General features: G+C 41.0%; 1 protein-coding gene across 2 annotated transcripts in view; it reads right to left on the bottom strand.

Moving 5' to 3' along the window:
• Auts2 (AUTS2, activator of transcription and developmental regulator) overlaps positions 1-24,202 on the bottom strand; it is a 1,102,717-nt gene that overhangs the window by 605,911 nt on the left and 472,604 nt on the right. For both annotated transcript variants that reach the window (XM_026784894.1, XM_013350687.2), the window contains exons 3-4: positions 23,889-23,990; positions 2,903-2,938 (exon numbers count right to left, since the gene is read on the bottom strand). In XM_026784894.1, coding sequence (XP_026640695.1) covers positions 2,903-2,938; positions 23,889-23,990 — 138 coding nt within the window. The remainder of the gene's footprint in view (positions 1-2,902; positions 2,939-23,888; positions 23,991-24,202) is intronic.

The following is a 24,202-nucleotide window of genomic DNA, read 5'->3' as shown; positions in this document are numbered from 1 at the left end:
GTAAAATTTCAAGTATATGTTTCAGACGAAAAGATATCCAGAAATGTTTAAATCAAACAGAAAATGTATTCACTGAGTTGACGTTTAAAAAATCAAAAACAAAAAAAAAGAAAACCCTACACATAATCCAACAAGTTTCAGATTGCTTGCCAAAAAGGAAAGAAAAACCCAGCAAATTGATTCCAAGTTGCCTATAATTTCATTTATATTTAGAACATGAGCTGAGCAGTGGATGCGTATGCAATGAAAGAGAGACAGAGTGTGGGTGAGTGTATGTGTGTGTATGTGTGTGTATAACACTCACAGTATTCAAAGCCTCCCCCAAACGTGCAAAGTTTGTTCCAAACCTTCTCTATTTTGTCTACTTTAAGAATTCTTTGCAATATGCTTATGTAAATAGTGCTCTTCACTGCTGTTCCCATCTCCAAAATCTTCTGCTTTTGCAAAGACTGGAAAACTGACAGACCTAAGAAGACATCTTTGGAACACAAAACCAGGGAGACATAAACAAATAAAACCAGATAAAAAACAAAGGCTCCTTTAAAAGCCTTCAGAAGAACAAAACAGAACAGACAGAGTCAAAGAAGTGGGAGACGAGTACAATGAGCTGGACTGGTCCAAGAGTGAGCAAGTGCAGGTACAGATACAGATACAAACACACACACACACACACACACACACACACATACACACACACACCACATGCACACAAATACAGACTTCATGATGCATGGATTATGAGCAAACAAAACCAAAGGGTTTTCACCTTTGTTTACTAAAATCTGTAGTACAGTACATGGGAGATAACTGGTTTCTAGAGTGAGGAGGATACTTGAGCCATGGGAAAGTGTTTAAACAAGCATTTCTGATCTGGTAAGCCCCAAAGGTGAGGGACTTTAGCCTTTCCAAACCCAAAAATGTATGGTTTAATGATAAGAATTAGTTCATCTGTAGTGATTTCCCCCATCCACATATCAAAAAGTTGTTGAAGCAGATTAATGAGAAAGGAAAAGATTAGTATGGGACTCAACCTAATACTGAGCCTGAGTCTTCTGTATTGAGTGAGAGCCATTCTGATACACAGACCACTAAGAACAAGGTAACAGTATGTTTGGGGGAGAGAGCAAGTACAGAAGTTGCAGATACATTATTTAAAAGCATGAAACTCAGCAACATGGACCTTAGTCGCTGGTATTGAGTATTACATGTGATACTGTTGGAATGACACTTGAAACAGAGCCAGGGTTTGATGCGGGCCTGGCAACTCCACCAAGGATTTTGCAGGGTGATAACAGAACAATGCAGTATTGGAAACACATTCTGTGAGGGGGATTTTTATCATAGCTGAGAGCGAAACAGACATCTGGTACTCATCTTCTCCATGTACGCTAATAACACGACAGTTCTTGAGATAAGCAGAGTAAGTTGATTTTACCAAAGCAATTTTAGCAAAATGAAGAAGTTTTAAAGTTAAGCAAAGTTGTTTCAGCATTTAAAAAAAAATCTCAAATCCTAACTAAGGATTTGTTAGTTATCAGATTATCATTAGAAAATAAAGCTAAGTATTCATAGAACTAAGGAAGTAAAAGAACAAAACAAATATCCATTCTTTAGACAACATTCTTCTTTCAGGACAGTTCTAATGCCAATTAAAAAAAAATTAACAAAAGACTGTTCAGGCTATAACTGAACATGGCAAAGGTAGTGGTTTGGGCTTTATTTCTGAAAAGGAGGTGGGGTGAGAATAGAGCCCATGCATGGAGGACAGGCACAACAGCTTCCAGATTTTACTTCCAACATCTCAACCCACACCCAGACTGGTGTGAAGAGATGGCAGATGGGACCACGTCTGTTCTTTCAACTGCTGAAGCAAGACGCTGAGAGCATCCTGCTCCCTCTGTAAGCATGAATGTTTAGGCCCTGGATGCAAACTGTGCTGACTGTATGATGCGAGTCCAGAGCCGTCCTTACCATTCGCCTTGGATGACAGATTAAGACTAAGTTGTGTGGGTGGGTACTTTTTGGTGAAACTTAGGAAACGCTCAACGTTCATGGAAACAATGCTGATTTCCAAAATTTAACAGAAATCCATTGAGAAAAATGAGTCAGCAGAAGAAGGGTGAGCATCTTAAGAGGACAAAGTCAAAAGAAGCTGCCCTGAATTAGTAGTTAGTGACCATGTTTCATAGGATGTGTTCAGTCTTGGGTCTTCTAGGATCAAGTGTCCCTTCCAAACACAATTAAGTTCCTGTAAATACTGCAAAAAACTGTAACACTGCTATGTTATCTTGTGTAAATAATGCTAGCTTCCAATTCTTCCTCACTGATATCTTGAAAAGGAATACTGAATCCACAAAGGATAATTTTGTTGTAAAAATTTAATGAAGCAACCATTTTCTCTGTCTTTTAATGAAAGACAGTGTGATATCCCAGAAATATGTTCCCTCCATCCCCTCCCCTCCCCTAAGGGCAAACTGTAAGTATGGTAACTGCTGTCATATAAGCTAGATAGGGGATACACCCCCAAAATGTAAGAACAGAAATACAAGTCAAGTCACTGTGTACATAGAAGCTCTTCAGACAGCTTCAAAGAAGGTACCTTCATATGTAACCTGATTTCCATTAATTATGGAATTGGGCTGGCAAGAGCAATCATGTTTCCCCAAATTTGCCAAACATGCTAAGTACCCCAGCTAGGCAATTGCCTCCTGATCCTTAGGGCCCAACAGGATAAACCTTTGAGAAATAAGACAACTCTCAATGACAGGGCAGAAATCTGTGTACTCATGAGGAACGAGAGGGAACCCCTGACCGTGTTTTGTTCACACTGTAATGAAGATTTGTTACAGAAGGGGACCGCTGGCAACACGAGGCACGCAGGTGGAGGAGGAGATGAACTTACGAAGTAGCCTGTTCCCAAGCTGGAAGGAGCGGAACTCTGCAAAGAAAGCACAAAGACAGAGTGGGGAAGTCAGTAGCGATTTTTAACATGCTCCCATCCACACAGCTCATTACCAGCCCTTTGTGAGCTTTTCATCCAGACATCACATGCTCGGGCGTGAGGCCCCTTGTCATCTGCTACTGATACACAGAATGTGTTGCTTAATTTCCCCCTTTATATCTCTCAACAACTCAGAGATGCTAACGTGCTATTTACTGGATTCTGAGCTTCTGCGGTGGACGTAATTGCCAATTTATTTGACAGGCAGCTGGGTAATGAATTAATGATGGCATTTCGCCCTGCACTGAGACTAAACAGGCACGTGGCAGCCTGCCTCCCTGACTTCCTGACATTCAAGGCCTGGGTCTCAAGCTATTTGGTTTTGCGGCAGCAGGGAGGCAGGAAAGGGGGAAAAGCCCAGACTGACTTGAAAATAAAAAGCCCAATGGGTTTGGATGACTTTTTGGTATATGACCTACTTGTCAGTTTATTCCCTGAAGGCTTTGGTTAGTACACACTTGGCACTGTACAAAAATTAGACATTTTGTAAATATAATTAGTTGACTAAAATGCAAAGAATCTATGGTCAGAGGGAAGCAGTATTTGTCTCAATATTACCAATTCAGACTGCCACAGCTCTGACACACTAAACCACTAAAAATCAATAACTCTGAGCAAAACTAAGGATATCATACACTTGGGGAGGAAAAGTCAAAGTATGAACATGGAAGCTGCTTGTATATCTTATTATGATTTACATGTATATATGTATGCCTATATAAGTTTATGTGTACAACCTGTGTGCAGGTACTCTGAAGAGGCCAAAATATATTGGATACTCTAGAACTGAAACTATAGGCAGCTGTGAGCTTCCTGATGTGAATGCTGGGGACTGAATTTGTATCCTCTACAAGAGGAACGAGTGGTCTTAGCCAATGAATCATCTCTCTAATCCACACCCTGCTCCGCTTTTTTAAGACAGGCTCTCATGTAGTCTAGGCTTGCCCTCAATTCCTGTGGGACAGAATACCACTACACTCAATTATGTAATGTTAGTGCTCATATGCAACCATTCAACCAACTAAACGATTTGCCCAGTCCTCTACCTGAGGTTTTAGACAAGGTCTCCATGTAGTCTAGGCTGGCCGTCAACTCCCTGTAGTTAAGGACACCATTGATCTTCCTGCTTTCATTGCCTGACTGTAGGGACGACAGGAGTACACTACCAAGCCTGGTTTAAACAATGCTGGAGATGGAACCCAGGTTCTCATGCACACTAGGCAAGTACTCTACCAACGAAACTACAGAGCAAGTCTGAAACTTTTTGATGTATATGTTCTCTTGAAAACCTGTCTTAAATTATTTAATTTTTGTCATCTCCTTTATAATCAAGGGAGACACAAAATGAGTTCAAAATGAAAATAACCCAATGACAAGTCAGTCTTTCCATTGTGGCCTCAGCAGCTTTGCCTTAGGGGGACAATCACCTCTATGAAGAGGTCCAATCTCCCACAGAATTAAAAAAAAAAAAAAACCCACTAACTTGAGCTGTTCCATTTACATATCCCATCTCCTACTCTTTAAACAGGCATAAGAAGACATGTACCCCCATATCATGTCTTGCACCAAAAATAATTGTTTGAAAGAATGTGTGTGTGTGTGTGTGTGTGTGTGTGTGTGTGTGTGTGTGTGTATTATTTGACACAGAAGGCAACATCAACACTTCTTAACAGCAGACATGATTTCGGCTGGCTGTGTACTGGGAAGGTATTTGAGTTACTCAACTTATTTATTTATTGTATTTTGAGGCAGAGTTTTGTTATGTAGACTTTGCTGTCCTGGAACTCCCTCCATAGACTAGGCTGGCCTCAAACTCACAGAGATCCGCCTGCCTCTACCTCGCAAGTACTTGGATTAGCTACCACTGCCCAGCTGAGTTGCTCTTTTTCATGCTTTGATGAATCATCAAAAAAAATTGAATTAAAGAAAAGAGGGCAAGTCTGGATAAACTTTGAGGCTAAAGTTTATCACAGCAAAGAAGGCATGGCGGCAGGAACCAAGAGTTGCTTCTCATGGGCTGGACAACAGTGGCACACATCATTAATCCCAGCACTCAGGAGACAGAGACAGGCAGATCTCTGAGAGTATGAGGATAGCCTGGTCTAGAGTTCCAGTACAGCCAGAGCTGTTACACAGAGAAAGCTTGCCTTGAACCCACTCCCTGCCAAAGGAAAAAGAAGTTGCTCATCACATTGCAACATCAGTCATGAAGCTGAGAGAAGACAGGAAGTACGAGGGAGCTAAACAACACCAAGGCCTGCCCTTAATAACTCTCTTCCACTATAGCAGGACTGTGCCTCCTAAAGGTTCCAACATCACCACCAGCCGTAAACCAAGTGTTCAATCTCTTGGAGCTGTGGGAGGCATTTCACATTCAAACCGGAACAGTTTTCTGACTGGGTCCACACCCACCAAAGACAGCTTGACACACAACATTTCTAAAGCAGTGGTTCCTCATCTTGGTATTTCCCACAAGCTCAGGGGAAAAAAAAGCACCATGAATGGAATGCTAGGTATGTGAACCACACTTACAAACCTTGCTGCAAGGCTAACACGATCTCCATGGTTAACCTCTTCCAGAGGACCTGAGTTCAGTTCACAGCACCCACCATCAGGTGACTCATATACCACCTGTAACTCCAGCTCCAATGGGTATAACACCCTCTTCTGGTCTTCCTGGGCGCCAGTATACCTGTGAAATATGCGTACACGTGCACACACACACACACCTAAATTAAGGGGGAAAAATGTGAGTAACAAACAAAACCTTCCTGTGTTCTTGATTCCATAAGCAAACGAGAGGGGGTGGAAGAGGGTTGGGGTGGGGGAGAGAGAGACAGAGAGAGAGAGAGAAAGAGAGTTCAATTCACCCACTGTTGTAATGGAGACTCCTTTTACCAGTGACTGACCATGTGACAATGTCACCTATTTTCTGCACCCCCAGCTCTTATTACAGCAGGTAAAGAAAGAAAAAAGTTAGGTTTCTAGCAGCCTAGAGTCCTGCCTCTAGGAAACAAACTCATTTTAGAATGAATGACAGAGATATAAGGGGATTTGTTGATCTCATTCACCCTGCTTCCCGAAAATGTTTTATCCCAGAAGAAGGATCACTCCAAACCGAGCTTCCCACCCCCATACGCACATCATCGTATTGTATACCAAAGCAAATTACATCCTTGAGGTCTAAGCAAGCTCTGATATGCTCATTTTGCATATATATTGTGCATTACTTGGGGGAGCGGGTGGGAAGAAGGGCTTTGTTGTGCATGTTTGCTCCGGCCATTGTTTATGCAGGTCTGACTGAATGAGGGAACAGTGGGTATCATTTCAATTTCTGATGTCAACATCAAATTACTTATTTAATTTCATGCCTGGTGAAGCATTGTATAGCTACACGCGGAATCATTTCAGTTCATTTGTTATGCTGTGCTTTCGCAGCGATTGGCTTGCCTTCCAACTGACAGCTTTAATTACGACATGAATTTGATTGCACTGCTGAGGAATTAACATAATGCAACAAAGCATTTAAGCACCCTGCCTTATCACCCAGCTTCCACACACATGGGTACACACACACACACGGATAGACACGAAAAACAAGAGATGCTGGAACCCCCTGTGTATGAAAGGTGCACTGGAGTCAGCCTCAGAGTCTGGAAGGCAAACACATAGACTCTTAGCATCAAAAGTTATCTACAATTAGCAAGGAACTGAGCATATCAGTTTCATGAATATTGTATCATTTGTTTATTTGTTTTTTATTCATAAATAACAAGAACTCATATATTCCAACTTGACCTGGAAATTATTGTATGGCTGGTTACCTTAATTTTTTTTTAAATCAAGTTTTATTGTAAAATTATGTGTGTGGGTGTGGGTGTGTGCGTGGCTAAGAGTGAGTGTAAGGGTGTGTATACACCCCCAGAGGCCAGACGAGGGCATCGCATCTCCTGGAGCTGGAGTTACAGGTAGTTGTGAGCTACCCAAAGTGGGTGCTGGGAATTCAACTCAGGTGCCCTTGTCAGAGTAGCAAGTGTGCTTAACCACTGAGGAATCTCAGTTCCCTTAAACTTGTCCTGTATTTTTGAATGCACACTTGCCTGTGGGTGCATGCATACACGTGTGTGTATGCACACACACGTACGCGCAGGACTGTAGTCACAAGTCTACATGAGTTTGGCAGTGGAAAACCAAACCCAGGTTCCCATACTTACATGACAAACAATTTCCAGATTGGAATATTTCTTAAAGCTTAGCCTCCTGCCCCTCATGGCCCTACTTCATCAATGTTGGATATCCAATCATGGGGCACCCATATTAAGTTTGTTCCATGCTGGGGATAGCACTTAGAGCTATGTGCATAGTAGACCCACGCTTGAATTATTATGACTGCCAAAAGCTTTAAAGTGAATCGTTGGCAAACTATCACCTTCTCCCAAACAAACAGCTAAGAGTGCTATCACCGAGTCCTCTAATGGTTTTTTTTCACATTTCCTGAAACCTGTATACTTGTTATTTGCAACAATATATTCGGGAGGTATCTTGATTCATAACTTTTTGTTGTTGTTTTCCAAAACAGGGTTTCTCTGTAACTTTGTAGCCTGTCCTGGAACTAGCTCTTGTAGACCAGGCTGGCCTTGAAGTCACAGAGATCTGCCTGCCTCTGCCTCCTGAGAGCTTGGATTAAAGGCATGTGCCACCAATGCCCGACTAACTTTATTGATCCCTTTACTATGAAAATTTGATTCACGTGTTACTATGTTGGAAAACAGTGCTTGCAGTGTCTTAAATCTTTCTTCTGGGACATGGCCACTCATGTTTGACTCCAGAATAAACTCTTTCCCATTGCCCTTGAGGTAAGACCTTTTTCTTTCTCCATCAACACTAGCTCTGACTCTTTGCCATCCAAAAAAAAAAAAAAAAAAACCTAGAAAAAAATTTCTTGGCTATCTGTGTTCATTCTGAGTTCCAACCCAAATCTTAGCTGAAATTATTTGAAAACTTAAATGATTTTCCAAGTCAGAAATTATTTAAGTGCCTCTCAGACCTCCAAACCACAGACATCAATTGTGCTAAAAAATAATATTAGGAAACAGTGCTTCCATGGCTTGACATGTGCTGGGAGTTGCCCATTATCAGAAGGCCCTGTGGTATCATGTTACAGGATATCAGAAAGGTTTCAAAGCTTAGAACAGACGAGTGGCAATGCCCAATCCAACAATTTCGAGGCAATACCCAATAGTGTTGATTTTAAATTTCTATATTCTTCCAGGCAATTAAGTAACTTTTCATATTTATGTACTTACTTGCATGGGCCTATCTAGTTGTGTGTGGGGGCTTCAGTGTGCCATGGTTTGCATGGGAAGGACAGAGGAAAACTTCATTTGTTTCTTTTCCCTTCTACCATGTGGGTTCTGGGAAAAAAACTCAGGTCTCTAGGTTTCGAAGCAAACACCTTTATTCTCTGAGTCATGTCGATGGCCTTCCCCTCAGGTGATTTCTAATGAGAAAAAGATGGATACCATCATTTAGGGGGTAGATGTGGTTAAGGAGACTCAAGGCAGACTCTTGTGGGAATTAGCAAAAGTGTACCAAACTTGAGTAAGCTAAGTCTCACTCATATTGGAATAACTAAACCAGCCAAGGTGACTTAAGAGGATCAAGGAGGAAAATCAAATATTTGAGACAAGCTTGGACTACGTTGTATTGGGGTCATTATTCAAGACTATCCACTCAGCAAAGCTGTATTCAGATAGACTCCAGATGCAAATATTACCACAGATGGGCATGTTGAGAGTCTCTACAGAAAAATATGTAAGGAAAGTAATGGGACCCTCACCAGGGGCTTCTCTCAATTACTTCTGTGCAACTGTGGTCTAAGCATCTGGCCTTGGGGAAACCCTAAAGAATATCAGCTGAGAAACACGGCAGAAGGGGGCTCCGTCTATGTAATATCAAAGTTGTCAGCATCCATGCCACAATTAGACCTTCTAGTGTGTCTACTTTATGGCCATCCATGCTCTCTCCCAGAACCTTTTGCTCACTGCTCTATAAGCAAGCCTCAAAAACTCACAGGCTCCTCAAAGTGAACTTGGGTAGATTCATACCTTAATTTGAAGTTGGGACATTTGAAAAAAAATTAGTATTTTTGTTTTGTTTTATTTTTGGTCTCCCTATAGAAGAAACATTAACAGAAATAGTGGAACATACCTGGAAGACTAGGACTTGGCATAGGTAGAAAGGTCAATAGTTTAAAGTCAGCTTGGTCTACATACTGAGTTCTACGACAATCAGGTATATAGGCAGGTGCTATCTCAAAAGAGAAGAGAAAAACTGAAGGAGGAAAAAAAAGTGCCCCCCATTTTTGAAGTCAGCTGTGTATTTATGTAAATCAAAAGGCAGATTCCAATTTCTTTTTCCTATAAAGAAGTTATAAGTTCCCTTCATTTAATAAGCATATGGCTAAATTGGTAGAGTGCTAGCCTAGCACTCAAAAAGCGCTGGGGTCCATTCAGGAATCTAACCTGGGCTACATAAGACCATCTCAAAAACAAATAATCTTCGTAGTATTACTTAATATACTTAGGCAAAAAAAAAAAATCCATTTGTTAAATGAAAAGGGCTTTGTTCTTATTTCTCTGAAATTTAAAAATTCATTCCCATTCCCAACGAAGTAGGTAGGAAAGGTTATTTGGGAGGTTGGGAAGGCAGGGGAGAAAGCATGTCAACAGAAGAGCAGGGTAGGTAGACAGGACTAGCTCGTGGGCCATTTCTGGGCCCTCTTGTTTAGCCTGCTCTTGTGATTCTACTAGGTAGAGGAGGGTGGGTGTGTTTGTCTTTTTTTTTTTTTGCCATCAGAACACTGTCCAATCTATGTCTGCAAATTATCTTGTTACTCCGAAAAGAACAACATCCTCATGTATCCTTAGGAACACTCTCTGCCTCAGTCTCCTGCCACCACAGGCCACAAGAGAGTAATGAAATACACAGCTGAAGTCGTTTCCAGGAGAAAGGAAACTGTGCTTTGAAGTAGATATACATTAAATACTTATGTTCGCCCCCTTTCTGCTTCCAACCTGCCTTTTTCTACATTTCTGTCACTAAGCGGTCTTCAAAGCTGCTCCATCAACTCATGAAGTTAACGTTTCTGTTTTAACAGCTTACTAACAACAGGGGATTTCAAAATTGATTATCCAGACTGGCTTTACCTCAGCGGCTACGTTGACAATGCAGCAAAATTGATTATCCATCTGTGGTGGTTTAAATGAGAACTATCCCCCATAGGCTACAGTGTTTGCGCGCTCAGTCCCCAGGCAGTGGTGCTGTTTGGGGAGGTTTAGGAGGAATACCCTTGTTAAGGAAGTGTATCACTGGTGGCGAGCATTGAGCGATTAAAGCCAAGCCCTACATCTAGTTAGTGAGCTCTCAGCCCAACTACTGCCATGCTTCCCTGACACGATGGACTTCTATCCCTGTGGAATTGTTAAGTCCAAATATCCCCTTCCTTCTATAAACTGCCTTGGTCATGGTGTTTTATCACAACTGAAAAAAGGCAAATGAACCAGCTAAACTACATTTCCCCCATCTATTACAGATCCAGAGGACAATGCTACTATTAAAGCTTTTCAAACACAGGATGGATGTGTAGCCTTCACTCCCAGGTAAGCTTGTCCATCCTGACCTTGGGCTCCTTTAACCCTAATACTTCCCTATATCTTTGCAAACCACCAGAACTATGTGACACCCTGCCTTCCAACTGAATGCTCTGCTGTTCGCTACTAAAGTGAAGAATGGGCACAGGCAGGATACACACAGGAAGGATCACATAGTATATTCATTCATAGATTTTTCTGTAGTGCTTTTAAACGTAATCATAATTTTTAATTATAGGTTTATGTGGGTATATAAAGAATATGAGTACAAGCACCTGCAGAGCTGTCAGTTCAGGAAGCTCTGAGCCGCAAGACAAGAGTGCTGGGACCTGAACTCAGGTCCTCTGGAAGAACAGGAAGGGCGCTTAACTGCTGTGAGCAGTCACTTTAGTACCTGGTTTTTTTGTTTGTTTTGTGTTAATGTCAATGAGAACAACTGAAACTTGTCACTTACCCAGGAAAAAGTATTTTGGAGATAAGGTTATATGCACTGACCAGGACATAAGCAGTACTCTCACCAGGAAAAATCAACTATGGAGCCGTGGGAGCTGGGCATGTGGCTCAGTTGCCAGACTTCTTGTCTAGCATGGATGAAGCTCTAGGTTCCATCCCAAGCACTGCATAAAAAAAGCATGGTGGTGGTGCACACCTAGCCCTCGGCAAGTAGAGGCAGGAGAACCAGAAGTTCAAGGTCAGCCTTTAAAACATAAGTTCAGGACCAGCTTGGACTACTGTATCTCAAAAACTAAAAATGGAGTTCCAAGTTGAAAAAGCACGAGAAATGTCATGTTTCAACATCAAACTGTACCTCATCCTCCGTACATTCTCACCCAAATGCCCTTATGCTCAGAGGCCTCTGGCTTTCCCTAAGTCTCACTCCTACCTTCATACAAAGAGCAAAGTCAATATTTCAAGGTCCAGAGTTTAATCCTTCTTAACCAAGGCCATGATCTTTGGTTTGGTAAACTTCCTCCATTTTGGTTAAACTTTGATTATTCCTTGAACTTTGGTTTCCAGAACTAAAGCAACCAGTTCTTTAGATTCTTGCCTCGCCACTTCAAGCTAGTAGAAACAGAAATACCCACTAATTAACTATTCAACAAACACATGGCACACTTGTTTTTTATTAAAGATTTTATTTACCTATTATGCATACAATTTTTTTGCTTGCATGTATGCCAGCATGCCAGAAGAGGGCACCAGAACTCATTATAGATGGCTGTGAGCCACAACATAGTTGCTGGGAATTGAACTCAGGACCTCTGGAAGAGCAGCCACTGCTCTGAATCGCCGAGTCATCTCTCCAGCCCACATGACACACTTCTGAAAGCTGTTAGAATGAATTCCCATTCTTCCATGTGTGTCTAAACTCTTTGTCGACCCCGTGCCATTATCTGCTTGTCTATCAATTAATTAATAAATCTCTTACCCCAAAAGGACAATCTGCCTCATTGTGCCCCTTGGACCTAAAACCCAAAAACTTAAAGCAATTATTTTTACATCTTAAGCGAATTTTTAGATAACGAGCTATCATGAGTTGAAAAGTATCTACCCACCTCATATATCCATTTCCAAACTTCAGAAAGAAACTTCATTCAGATGACTAACTTTCTGTATTAACTTCATTGGACAATGGGGTGGCCGGAAACTTGATCAAAACTAAGGAACTTCTGGTTTAAATTTATAGGATATTCGGGAAAGCAGATAGCTTGTCCTTCAGTCTCAGACCTCAGGAAAAGGCAGGCCTAGTCCTCCGTTAAGTATGACAGAATTCCTCCTTAATGCATTCTATCCTGCGTATCATTTTTACCTGATTTCAGACCCAAGGAAACTCACTGAGTTTCACCCAGGCCAACCTGCCAAGGAGAATTTCATCAGTAGCTCACAAGGTCTCTGGTCACCAGTTATACATCTTGGGGCTTTTCAGCTTCTTTCTTGTAAGTAAACCAATTCTGTATGAGAAAAACATGTGCTGGCTCTGTTCTTGTTGGCCTCTGAGTTTTTGGGGAATGTACACTGATAAATGATCCTATGTGAATACAGGACTCCACTGTATTTGTGGGAGATGCTCATGATCTGTTATCCAAAACTTTGTTCCATTTATTTGAATTTTCAAATTCAATCCCCAAGTTTTGACAACTTTCTCAATTATAAAATTATCTATAAATCAGAAGCAGTACTTCCCCCTTGAATAACTCCTCATGAATATTTATATGTTCAATTATTTCCTTAACTTTTTCCTTTGTGACTAATCTGAACAAGTTATGATGTCTCCTTGATGAAGACAATCTCAAAGTCATGTGGCAAATTATACCCTTCTTGACAACACGGTTTGGGAGGACTTAATAGAGAAAACCCAAGCCCACTGGGCTGCTAAATCTTTGCCCAAGAATCAAATCTTCCAACTACACCAAGTTTCGGGTTTTTATTTTCCCTTACTTTTCTTTGCCTGCTGAATTAAAAAGACAACGCTAGAACAATAGGGTGTCTTGATTAGCCTCATTTGAGAGTAAGCCTCCATTGTCTAAGTATCAAATACCACCAAAGAGTGTGAAAGGCTGAAGGGAATTTTTAACTTAGCTGAAAACGCTGTAATGAGAACTGCTGTCTAACAGGGAACAAATATACTCCCCCAAACAAATGCTACTAAAAAGAAAACAGGCAACAGATGGTGTAGACTAACATTATCTGAAAGGAAAGGAAAGTTACCTTGAGGTCTTGGAGTGTGGCTCAGTAGAGAGAGTGCTGGCCTATCATGAACTAAGCTCAGAGTTCCTTTTCAGTGTGGGGGCGAGCCATGATAAGCTAAGTCTGAGCAGGTCACCCAAAGGAAGTTCTTTATTCCCAACCATTATCACCTGCCAGAGTTGAACTTGGCCCTCAATAAATTTAGTAAAAGGCCCAAGTCTCAGTAGTTTACCCTGAGGCAATACCTGGTTGTAGGACGAGAACAGTGCCCAAGAACAGACCATCCAAAGGAAATGCCCAACATTCCAACCACTGTAGATAGGATCACCTGCCAAGGCACACTCACCAGGACACGCCCAGACAAATGTCAGCCAATCAGAGGTCCTGAACCTCAGAAACGCCTCATCCCCACATTTACTACTATAAAAAGCGAATTCTAATTGAGCTCGGGGCTCTCTGGCTATTCCAATGCGTTATACATGCAAAACACCGAGTTTGCAAACTTGATTATAATAAAGGCTCTTTGCTTTTACATACAGGACTCTTGGTTTCCTTGTTGGCTTTTGTGGGGCTTTGCAGATTTGAGCATAACATTCAGCACACTATAAAACAGGCATGAAGACACATACCTGGTATTCCAGCACGGGGGAAGTAGAGACAAGAGGATCAGGAGTTCAAGGTCATCCTTGGCTGCACAGTAAATTCCAGGCTAGCCTGGGATACAAAGAACAATACTCCCAGATTATGGGGAGAGAAGTTTCTGTGTCATAATGTGTATGCAATGGTGGGTGACCCAGCCAGAGCTCATGAGGAGAGGGTACCAGAATTGAGAAGATCAGAATTACAAACTTAAGGGAAAAAAAAAAAACACGGTTGGAATTCATAAACCTGAAGATGGAAGAGCAAGGTTCACAGGGATAGTAAGTGGCCAGGTATGGTCAACTTTTTGACATTATACTCCAGTTCATGTTGAAGAACCATAAAATTTAGCTGTTTTTTTTTCCTTTTAATAAAGTGATAAAGAAAAAAAAACCTAAAACTTTAAAAAAGATTTCGTATTGAGGTGTTTTCACAAGATGCTACAGGCCAAGGTTGGGTGCATCAATTTAGAAGGTTCCCTATGGTCGTCACATCAGAATATATGTGGGAGAAAAATTCTCTAGGTGAACAAAACAGCCATCAAGACGAAGGAGGAATGGTTTCTTAGCACACCCAAGTAGGGAATCCTTTATATTCCCTTCAAATCAATGAAAAATTTCTTTAAGTGTATCAGCAACTAGGCAGCATACATAATCCAGAGGAGAACTGCCCATAGAAAATAGTTCTTCTGGTCATACAAAAAGCATGGAAGGAAACCTCAAAAAGAGAAAACGATTTCAATATGGCAATTATATAGCCACATATATAAAATAAAGAATGCCTATAAAAAACAAAAATATAAAATATGCAGTATATTCAAGAAATACTTGACACTGCTACCAATCCAATTTAGAAAAAAAAAAGGGTCAGGACAAGAGAATGGCTCTGTGGGGTGCTGTAGGAACTCCTTTAGCCAGTAGCCTTTAAGCTACCAGCAAACTTGGGCGTGGCCTCTTATACTATAAATGAAAAATTAAATCTCGTGGGCACACTCTCTTCCAGCTGCTGGATTCGGTTCCTTTTTCCCCTTTCATGTAGAAGACTGTGATCTGTCAATCTACCCCTTAATACATAATCCTTTAGTATACTCAACTCTGAACTAGGGTGGGATTTCTTTTTAATGTCCATCTTTATCTGGTGCCAATGTGGGGCTCGAACCCATGACCCTGAGATTAAGTCTCATACTCTACCTGGATGGGGTAATAGATAGATTAGTGTGAGCTTACTAACACTAATAATAATATCACACTAATAATAATAGTGAATAATAAAGTGGATACCTTGAGCTATTATTTATAGCCAATTTAAATTGGTATAGATTCTTGTATATTGATGCAAATTGAAATTATTTTGAAGATATTCCTATTTCTGTCTACAATATTACTACACTAGGCAAAATTATTTTGTCATATTATATGCATGCATGATTCTACCTCTGCTTAAGACATTTTGCATACTGATACAATTTTAGGATATATTTATTATATTGCACTATACATTTCGACCTCTGATCAAGATACTTACACATTGTTCACATTTTGAAATCACTATACTCATTTATTGCACAGTTGTTTAAAGCTTGTTTGATATTTGAATATAAAGTCTTAGCCTTTAAGCTATATAGGTATTAAGAATTAAAGGTCAATAGTCATCCATGTTTCTGATAGTTAGACTAATCAGATTCTTTACATTCATAGAGATTGTATTCTACATACATGATAAGTAATCTTCAACCATTTCAAAGAGCTGTAGAATATGTCACTTAAATAAAGTTCTGTTGATATGAGACATGATTGCTCCTGTCAGCACCAATGTATGGCCGAGAAACTGTTGAGCACCAAAGACACTCCGCCCAGGTATCGACCACTGACAAAATGCATGATGTCCAAACAGGACAAGAAGAACACAATAAAAAAAAGACTGTAAATCTTGCCAAGATGGGGAAGACGGATTTAAAAAATTTCCTGCCTCTCAAAATGGTCTGTTGGTTACTCTAGGCCTTAGCCAAGGTTGGTTGCTCCAAGGTTGCAAATGAGACTTTGGGTGATTGCCCAAGTAGCCAGTTGTCTGTCATTTGTTGCACATTTTGGAAGTTGCATAATTACACTTCCTGCTTACTCAAGTAACATTTTTTCCCCTTCTCAGCTCTTCCATGGGGTTGAAGACTAGATAGTTGTAGTTACTTTCCTCTAGTGACTTGGCCAAGTTATTTGTAATACAAGAATCCATAGGATAGGATAATTACTGAAAAATTTATCACGTTTCTTGCTTGATGCTGTTTATGATGATTAAAATTCTAATTTTTATATCTGATATTTGTTTTAATTGTATATTATTTTGTAGTAGGCTTAAAACTCTCTTATTTAACGAAAAGGGGAAGTGCTGTAGGAACTCCTTCAGCTAGTAGTTTCTAGCACCCACTTTGGGTGGCTCATTATTGTTTTTAATTCTAGTTCCAAAAGTGTCCTCTTGTGGACCCTTGGATATATTGTGCATTTTGTGTGTGTGTGTGTGTGTGTGTGTTCCCGCATGCACACACACACACACACACACACACACACACACACACAAACACACACACGCACACATTTTTTAAACTGTCATGCAAGAAAAGAGAAACATGAAAATGAAAGAAAAAATAACTACAACAGACATAATTATCAGACAGAATATTAGAAGCTATAGTTCCTACTCATTAAAAAAAGAATTAGCAAAATGTATACATTTTGAAAATTAAAAGGCAAAAACAGCAGAAGTTTGGATTTTTTGTCAAAAATTGCAAAGTGCTAGGGGAAAAAAAAACAAAACCCTGAGCCAAGCAAGTGTTCTACCACAGAGCTATATTCCTCCCTTTTACAAATTTTGAGGCAAGGGCTTGCTAAATTCCCTAAGCTATCCTCAAATTTGAAGTCTTCTTGCCTGGGCCTCTAGAACAGCTGAGACTACAGGTGTCTGTCTCTCTAATTGCCTCAGGTGGCCTTTCTCCTACAATCCTTCTGCCTCGGCTTCTGGAGTAGCTAGAATTGTGGACAACTCTACATAGCAGGTAGTCTTTTACTTTCCGTTCTCTACTACCATCGACTACCAAGCCAAAACGGTAACATCTTACTCTCCTAAGAGCTGACATGGTATCAAGAGTAATCCTGTGGTTAGGTTGGATTATAAATGAAATTGTTGTTTTGAGAAAGAGTCTGTGTAACTCAGAATGGCCTTGAACTGATGATTCTCTTACCTCAATATCCCACATCCTAGAATGTATCACGTCTACCATGTTGCTTCCACAGCATATCTACTTTGTTCTAAGTATATGTCCTAGCTAGATGTTTTTTCTTCCTCAACTTGTCACAAGCCAGAGACATCTGAGAAGAAGGAACTTCAATGAGAACCTGCCTCTTTTGGAATGGATTACAGGCAAGTGTGTGGGAGTATTATCGTCATTGATGATTTATTTATTCAGGAGTGCCCAGCCCTCTGTGGGCAGGGCTACACCTAGACAAGTGGGCCTGGGTTATATAAGAAAGCAGGCTAGGCAAACCATGATGAGCAAAAGCAACAAGCAGCACTGCTCCATGGCCTCGGCTTAAGCTCCTGCCTCCAAGTCCCCTTCATGATGGACTATAAGCTGTAAGATAAACCCTTTCCTGTACAAGTTGCTTATGGTGATGGTAGTTTATCATAGCAATAGAAAGCAAATTAAGACAATATTACAAGCCAGAATTTGTTGTGACTGCCTATATTCTTTTGTGTATATACGACATATTGCCTCTATTTTTTCTTCTCTTGAAAGACAAACAGGTTGTTATGCTCTTGGGCTGTTATACAGAGCCCGAGAACTCAATATAAACTCTCGTTTTTCATCTTTTCAGCAATGTGCTGAAGAATGGACCTAATAGTTCATAGGGAACCTTTATATTTTAGCCTTCTATTACCTACCAAAACTGTTTTCTTCAGAGGCCATACCATTTTATACTCTTGTCAGAAACATATAAGTGTATCAACTTCTCCATGCAAGTGACATCTTTTATTTTTCTGCTTATGTTATAGCAATCTTATTATGAGTAAATTGATTCTTCAGTTTTTAAAAAGATTTTATTTTTATTTTGAATTGATGTGTATGTTGGAGCGGGTATGTGGAGATGAGTACAGGTGCCTGAGTCGAGCTGAAGTTAAGGTAACTGTAAATACACAAGATGGACACTGTACATCATTCTTGGGCCTCTGGAAGAACAGTGTAAGTTCATGAACACTGAGCTGTCTCGAGGCTTCTTGTTTTACTTTGAATTTGCTTCTCTAAGGGTGAAGGACTTTGAGAGTCTTCCCACACACTCAGCAACTCTCTGGAGGTCTCCTTTGCACACACAGCAGTTCAAGCTCCCAGGGTAACATTAAAACAGACTGTCCTTTTACTGTTGAAATACAGTAATATTTTTTGCATGCTGGATAATAAACAGTTATCAGGTATGTTTTTCCCATTGTACACAATGTCCTTCCCATTTCACGATCACTCCCTCTGAAGTTCAAATTATCTCTTGGCTTCTTGCTGGTCACACTTTTGGTGTCGCACCTTAAACAACCCAATGGCAAAGGCACAATTCATGAAGATTTATCTATTCTCTTCTGTGAATTCCATTATCTTGTCTTATAGGTTTGTGTTAACTGATTCATTTTTGATTTCACTTTTGGCAATTTTGTGCAGAGGCTGGGATTTATATCTATGAAAGCCACAACAGGTAAAATGGAAAAAGCACCCAACTACCATTGAAATTGATGACTATCCTAAACTAACCAGGTTTCCATCCTGTAAGCCAGTCATTCTCAACCTGTGGGTTGTGACCCCTCTGGGGAGAAACGACACTTTCATAGGGGGCTGAGACATCCTGCATATCAGATATCTATATTAGACTTTATAGCAGTAGTAACATTACAGTCATGAAGGACTGATGAAATAACTTTATATTTGGGGTCACCACAACCTGAGGAACTGTATTAAAGGGTCGCAGCATTAGGAAGGCTGAAAACCACTGGTAAAATTTATAACTCAAGTCTGATTAGGTAAACCTGGAATACTTACAGAGTCAGTAAACCCTCATACTAAAAGCACAAGGTGGGTATGGGAAGAAATGTCTGTCAGAACTTGAAGGGCTAAGGCAGGAGGATCAGTTGCTCAAGCTCATCCGTGGCTAACAGCAAGTTTTATTCTAACCGGGATTACAAAACACAAAAACAAATATAAACAAATCATACAACAAAATCCCAGAAGACCTAAGTAAGCATTCAGTGTTTGAAATTTAGGTCAGAGAGCGCTTACCATTTCAAGATTGTATAATTCTATCATAAATCAAGAAACTAACATTATTATTTTTTTTTTTTTTTGGTTTTTCGAGACAGGGTTTCTCTGTGGCTTTGGAGCCTGTCCTGGAACTAGCTCTGTAGACCAGGCTGGTCTCGAACTCACAGAGATCCGCCTGCCTCTGCCTCCCGAGTGCTGGGATTAAAGGCGTGCGCCACCATCGCCCGGCAAGAAACTACCATTATTATATCCAGAATTTCACTCACAGTCAAAGAGAGTGTTTCTTATTTAACAATATATTAAGGAATGCTGCAAAAATAATGGCTTTGCTTACTCCTGCTAATTCTTCTGAGAATGCAAAATGTCCACACACCAAACAACTAAGTTCCTTGAAAGTGTTGGGGAAAAAACTTATGTATTGGTGCTGTCTACTTTGGTTGATACAGGGAAATGTAACATTATCACAGTACCATCACATGGAACGTGTCAGGGTGATGTATTTGGACCTAAAGAATAGGGTGGAGTAATACACAGAGTCATGTAAAATGGGTCATTCAGCACTAATATATAGAAGAGGTCAGTGTAACACATTATTATCAGATGGAATGGGTCAGTGTGGTGGTTTAAATAACGATGGCCCCCACAGGATCATATGAATGAATGTTTGGTCACTAAAGGGTACATAGAATTCTATGACATAATTAGAAGGATTAGGAGGTGTGACCTGACTAGAGGAAGTGAGTCACTGGGACTGGGCTTTGAGGTTTCAAAAGTCCACGGTAGACTCAGTGTCTCTCTGTCACTCTGTCTCTGCTTTCAAAGCAAGATGAAGCTCTCACCTACTTCTCTACCACCATGACTGCATGCTGCCATGAAAATAAACTAAGCCTCTGAAACTGTGAATGAGCCCGGAATTCAATAATTTTTCTCATAAGTGTTGCGTTAGTTATGGTGTCCTTTCTCAGCAACAGAACAGTGACGATGAGAGCCGGGATAACGAAGAATCAGCCTATGAAGTGAGTCAGGGCAATGCAGTATCAGCAGATGGAATGACCAGAGGTCATGATGACATGTGTGAAATGTGTCAGAACAATGCAGTATTATATACCGAGGAATGGTGTTAGATATGTAGTATGGTCACCTGGGATGGGAAAGCTATCTGCAGCATTTTGTTTTAGTGGACATTGCTTACTAAAAACAGTTTGAGATACAGATTCTTAACATATATGTCCTTAAAAATCATATGTGGGCTGGTGAGATGGTTCAGTAGATAAAGGGGCTTGCTTCCACATCTGGGAACCTGAGTAATTACTGGCACTCATATGGTAAAAGGAGAGAGGCAACTTGCCCAAGTTGTCCTTTGACCTCCACACACAAGTCAAGTCATATGCAACCCATTCACACATGAATACTTTGACATACAAAATGAAATAAATGCACACACACACATTATTCCTTGCTTGTAACATTTAAAGCAAACGTATAATGCCTCTTTCTCCTTGATGAGAAATCTCTAGTATTTCCTCTGCAACACACCACCTTGTTGCCAGTAACTACTGTTGCTGAGATTGAAAGAAGGGGGGAGAACAGGGTAAAGGACCGATCACACACATAATCGCTATCGGACCTCTACTGCTTTGTAACGTTGGAGACTCAAAACTTCTCTCCTTTGCACACCCCCACACCTTGCACGTAACTCGATTAATGTTGCTTCTTGACATCATGAAATAAAATTTCTCTCCCCTAAGCCTGTATTTCAGGACAGCATCCAAGTATTTCTCAAAGGGGCAAAGATGGGGCCTGAACAGTGCTAAAATGACAAGTGAGGGAAGGAGCCTAAAGAGTCTATAGCAGTCGGTTCTGGCGCAGACAATAAAATAGATCCAGGAGGACCAGGAGAGTCCAAAGCAGGGTGGATGGATTTCAGGAGAAATAGGGGAATTACTACTGCAGCCTCAGGCTACAGAAGCTTTGGACCCTACAGCTTCTTTCCTTTGAAACATGAACACCGGCTTTGACATCCCTAAGATTTTAAACTACCTCACAGAAAGGTGAAGGTACCTGGGCTTTGTTCTAAATTCCATCTTTAGCCCTGGGTAGCACATCTACCCAGGAGATGGAAGAGGTTATTATCCTATTAATGAGATAATCTACTTTCCCTTCCCAGAAGCCTCCTCTTGGTACAGCTTCTGCCTGCCCATTTTTTTCTGAGACAGGCCTCAAAAAAACAAGACATTTTGTTTTACTTTCCTTTATCCCCTTTTTTGGATACTGGCCAAAGGCTAAGCGGGCTTTCCCTGGGCTTTTCGCTGTCTCTTTGAAGCCTCCTCTCTCCTTTATCCATGTGGCTGCTTGCAAAACACAGGGCTTTCTCCTTCTCCGCACTTCCCTCCTCCAGGCCGTGTAAAGGCCTGTCTGGCAGGAATCAATGAGTCCTAACAAGACACTTGTGCTCCCCTTGTAGGTCATCCAACAATTGCAAGAATGGACCCCAAGAGATTAGAATTTCCCCAGGAATCTCCTTCTGGGATTATGAAGGCCTATAAAGCCCTCGGGGTAGCTAGAGGAGGAACAAGCCTGCCAGAAGAGAGATTGACAGGTGACCTTGCAGAAGAGACCGGAGCAAATGGGATCCACACGTGGCTAGACTGCTTGATTATGCAAATTTCTTGCCTTCTATCAAAAACTTACCTTCAAGCATTGGGAGGAAGTGCTGTATCTCTTCCTCCTTATGTGAACATATCAAATAAATCTCCTAATTCTGATTTTTATTATTCATTTGGCTCTGCTGATTGACTTAACTTAGAATAAGTAACTGAACCTGGTTTGTTACACCACAGGCCTGGACCCCTAAGTTAAGTTACAGCAGCGGCAGAGATTGACATCTTGTCTGTTATATTGTTTTTCCCTTAAAATCTAGCAAAATAGTACTTGAAATGCCTTTTGATTCCCTGTCTAACTTCTTTTGTTAAGGAGGCTATGAAGCCAAAAGGAGACCTTGCTATCCTTGGTAACACCGAAGGGTGGAAGGGACCTGGCCTGCAGGTGCATAGGAGCCAGGTGTACAGGAGAACAGGCACATCCAGGACCTCAGTCATTTTTTTAACAAGGTTTTCCAATTTGAAATCTGTTAGGAAAATTAGTAATAATTCTCTCTCTTGCCAAGAGAGGCATCTACCCTGACTGGACAGATAACTCATCCTAAGATAAGAAAACAAGCAGAGATGGATTGTTACAGGATTCCAAGGTATAAATTACTAAGGGTCATAACATAGCAACATGATGTCATCTTGCAGGTATGGTACTGACTGACTGCTAGTCTCATAAAAATATTGCTAGTTCTTTTGGTTTGACTGATTTATGAATTTAGTGTGGGTGAGCAAGTATGATAGTGTGGTGGTTTGAAAGAAAAGAGCTCCCAGAAGGGAGTGGCACTATGAGGACTTGCGGCTTTGTGGGAGGAAGTGTGGTCTTGCTGGAAGAAGTGTGTCACTATGGGGTGGGCTTTGAAGTGTCATATATGCTCAAAATACTGTCCTTTGTCTAAGACCACTATCTGTTGCCTACAAACCAAGATGTAGGACTCTCAGCTACGCATATGACTGCCAGCATACCCCCATGTCCTATCTTGATGATAATGGACTGAACCTCTGAACTGCAAAGAGACACCAGAGTTAACTGCTTCCCTTTATAAGAGTTTCCATGGTAATGGTGTCTCTTCACAGCAATAGAAACCCTAACTAAAACACAGTATGTGCAGGTGAAAGGCAGAGAACAAATTTCAGGAATATCTTCTTCCACCTTGTCAGTTTGGGGAATCTTCAGCCTTACTAGCAAGGACCCTTACTACTGAGTCATTTCGCTGGCCCACCTCTTATTTCCTAGGGAAAAAGTATCTCCACTTTCATTTTATTTTTTTTCAGTGTTTATGTTGTATGTTCATGTGTATGTACACGTGTCTACGTGTGTTCTCAGTTGTGGGAGCACACGTGCATGTGGGGATGGAGGCTGACTCTGACACTGAGTATCCCCCTCAATCACGCATTTTACTTTTATTTTATGTGCATTGGCGTTTTACCTTCAGGTATAGAATTCCATTGGACTGTAGTTTCGGATGACTTTGAGTGCCCATGTGGGTGCTGGGAGTTAAACCCGGGTCCTCTGAAAGAGCAGTCAGTGCTCTTAGGCACTCCGGGGTCTCCTCTTCAGGTCCTAATCTCTAGTCACTGAGGCAAAGTTTCGCACTGAGCAATGGGCTGGCTACTGTTGCGATACTAAAAAGCCAGCTTATTGAAGGGATTCACTATCTCTGTCTCTTAACCACTGAGATAACAGGAAGGGTCCTATGCACACCTGGCATTTACTTGGGTTCTGGGAATATGAACTCTGATTTTAGGATTGAACAGCAAGCACTTTCATTAGCCATTTCTGAAACCCCTATAATTTATCAGAATTCATTTTGAAATGACAAAGTAAGTCATAAACATATACAAACACATATACCAAGAGAGCAAGCCTAACAATGCTCCCAGCGAGTGAGCCATCTGAACGGGGTGCAGGATCCTTGCACCGGGAGGGTATGGGGGTCCAGGAGTGGTCTGAGGCATTTCACACTTACATCGCTGAGCCTCTCACGAGAGCTGCTCCGGTGGAAACCCTTGGATTCTCCACTACCGCTTTCGCTGTCACTGTCCCTGCAGCTGTTCTGTCCTGGCTTGAGCTGAAAGGAACAGAGAAAAGCAAGACAGGAGAAAGTCAGAGACATCTGCAAACACACACAAATATCATGATGACTCATGAGCTTTGCACTAGGAGCCTTGCCAATTTAAAGTCCTGAGCCTTAACGTTCTACTTAGCTTAAGCTTATAAAACATATGGGTGTGTGTGTGTGTGTGTGTGTGTGTGTGTGTGTGTGTGTGTGTGTGTGTGTGG

The sequence above is a fragment of the Microtus ochrogaster genome, chromosome 2 (assembly GCF_000317375.1).
Source record: "Microtus ochrogaster isolate Prairie Vole_2 chromosome 2, MicOch1.0, whole genome shotgun sequence".
NCBI lineage: Eukaryota > Metazoa > Chordata > Mammalia > Rodentia > Cricetidae > Microtus > Microtus ochrogaster.
The sequence above is the reverse complement of the archived record's forward strand: the minus strand, read 5'-3'. Positions and strand labels throughout refer to the sequence as shown.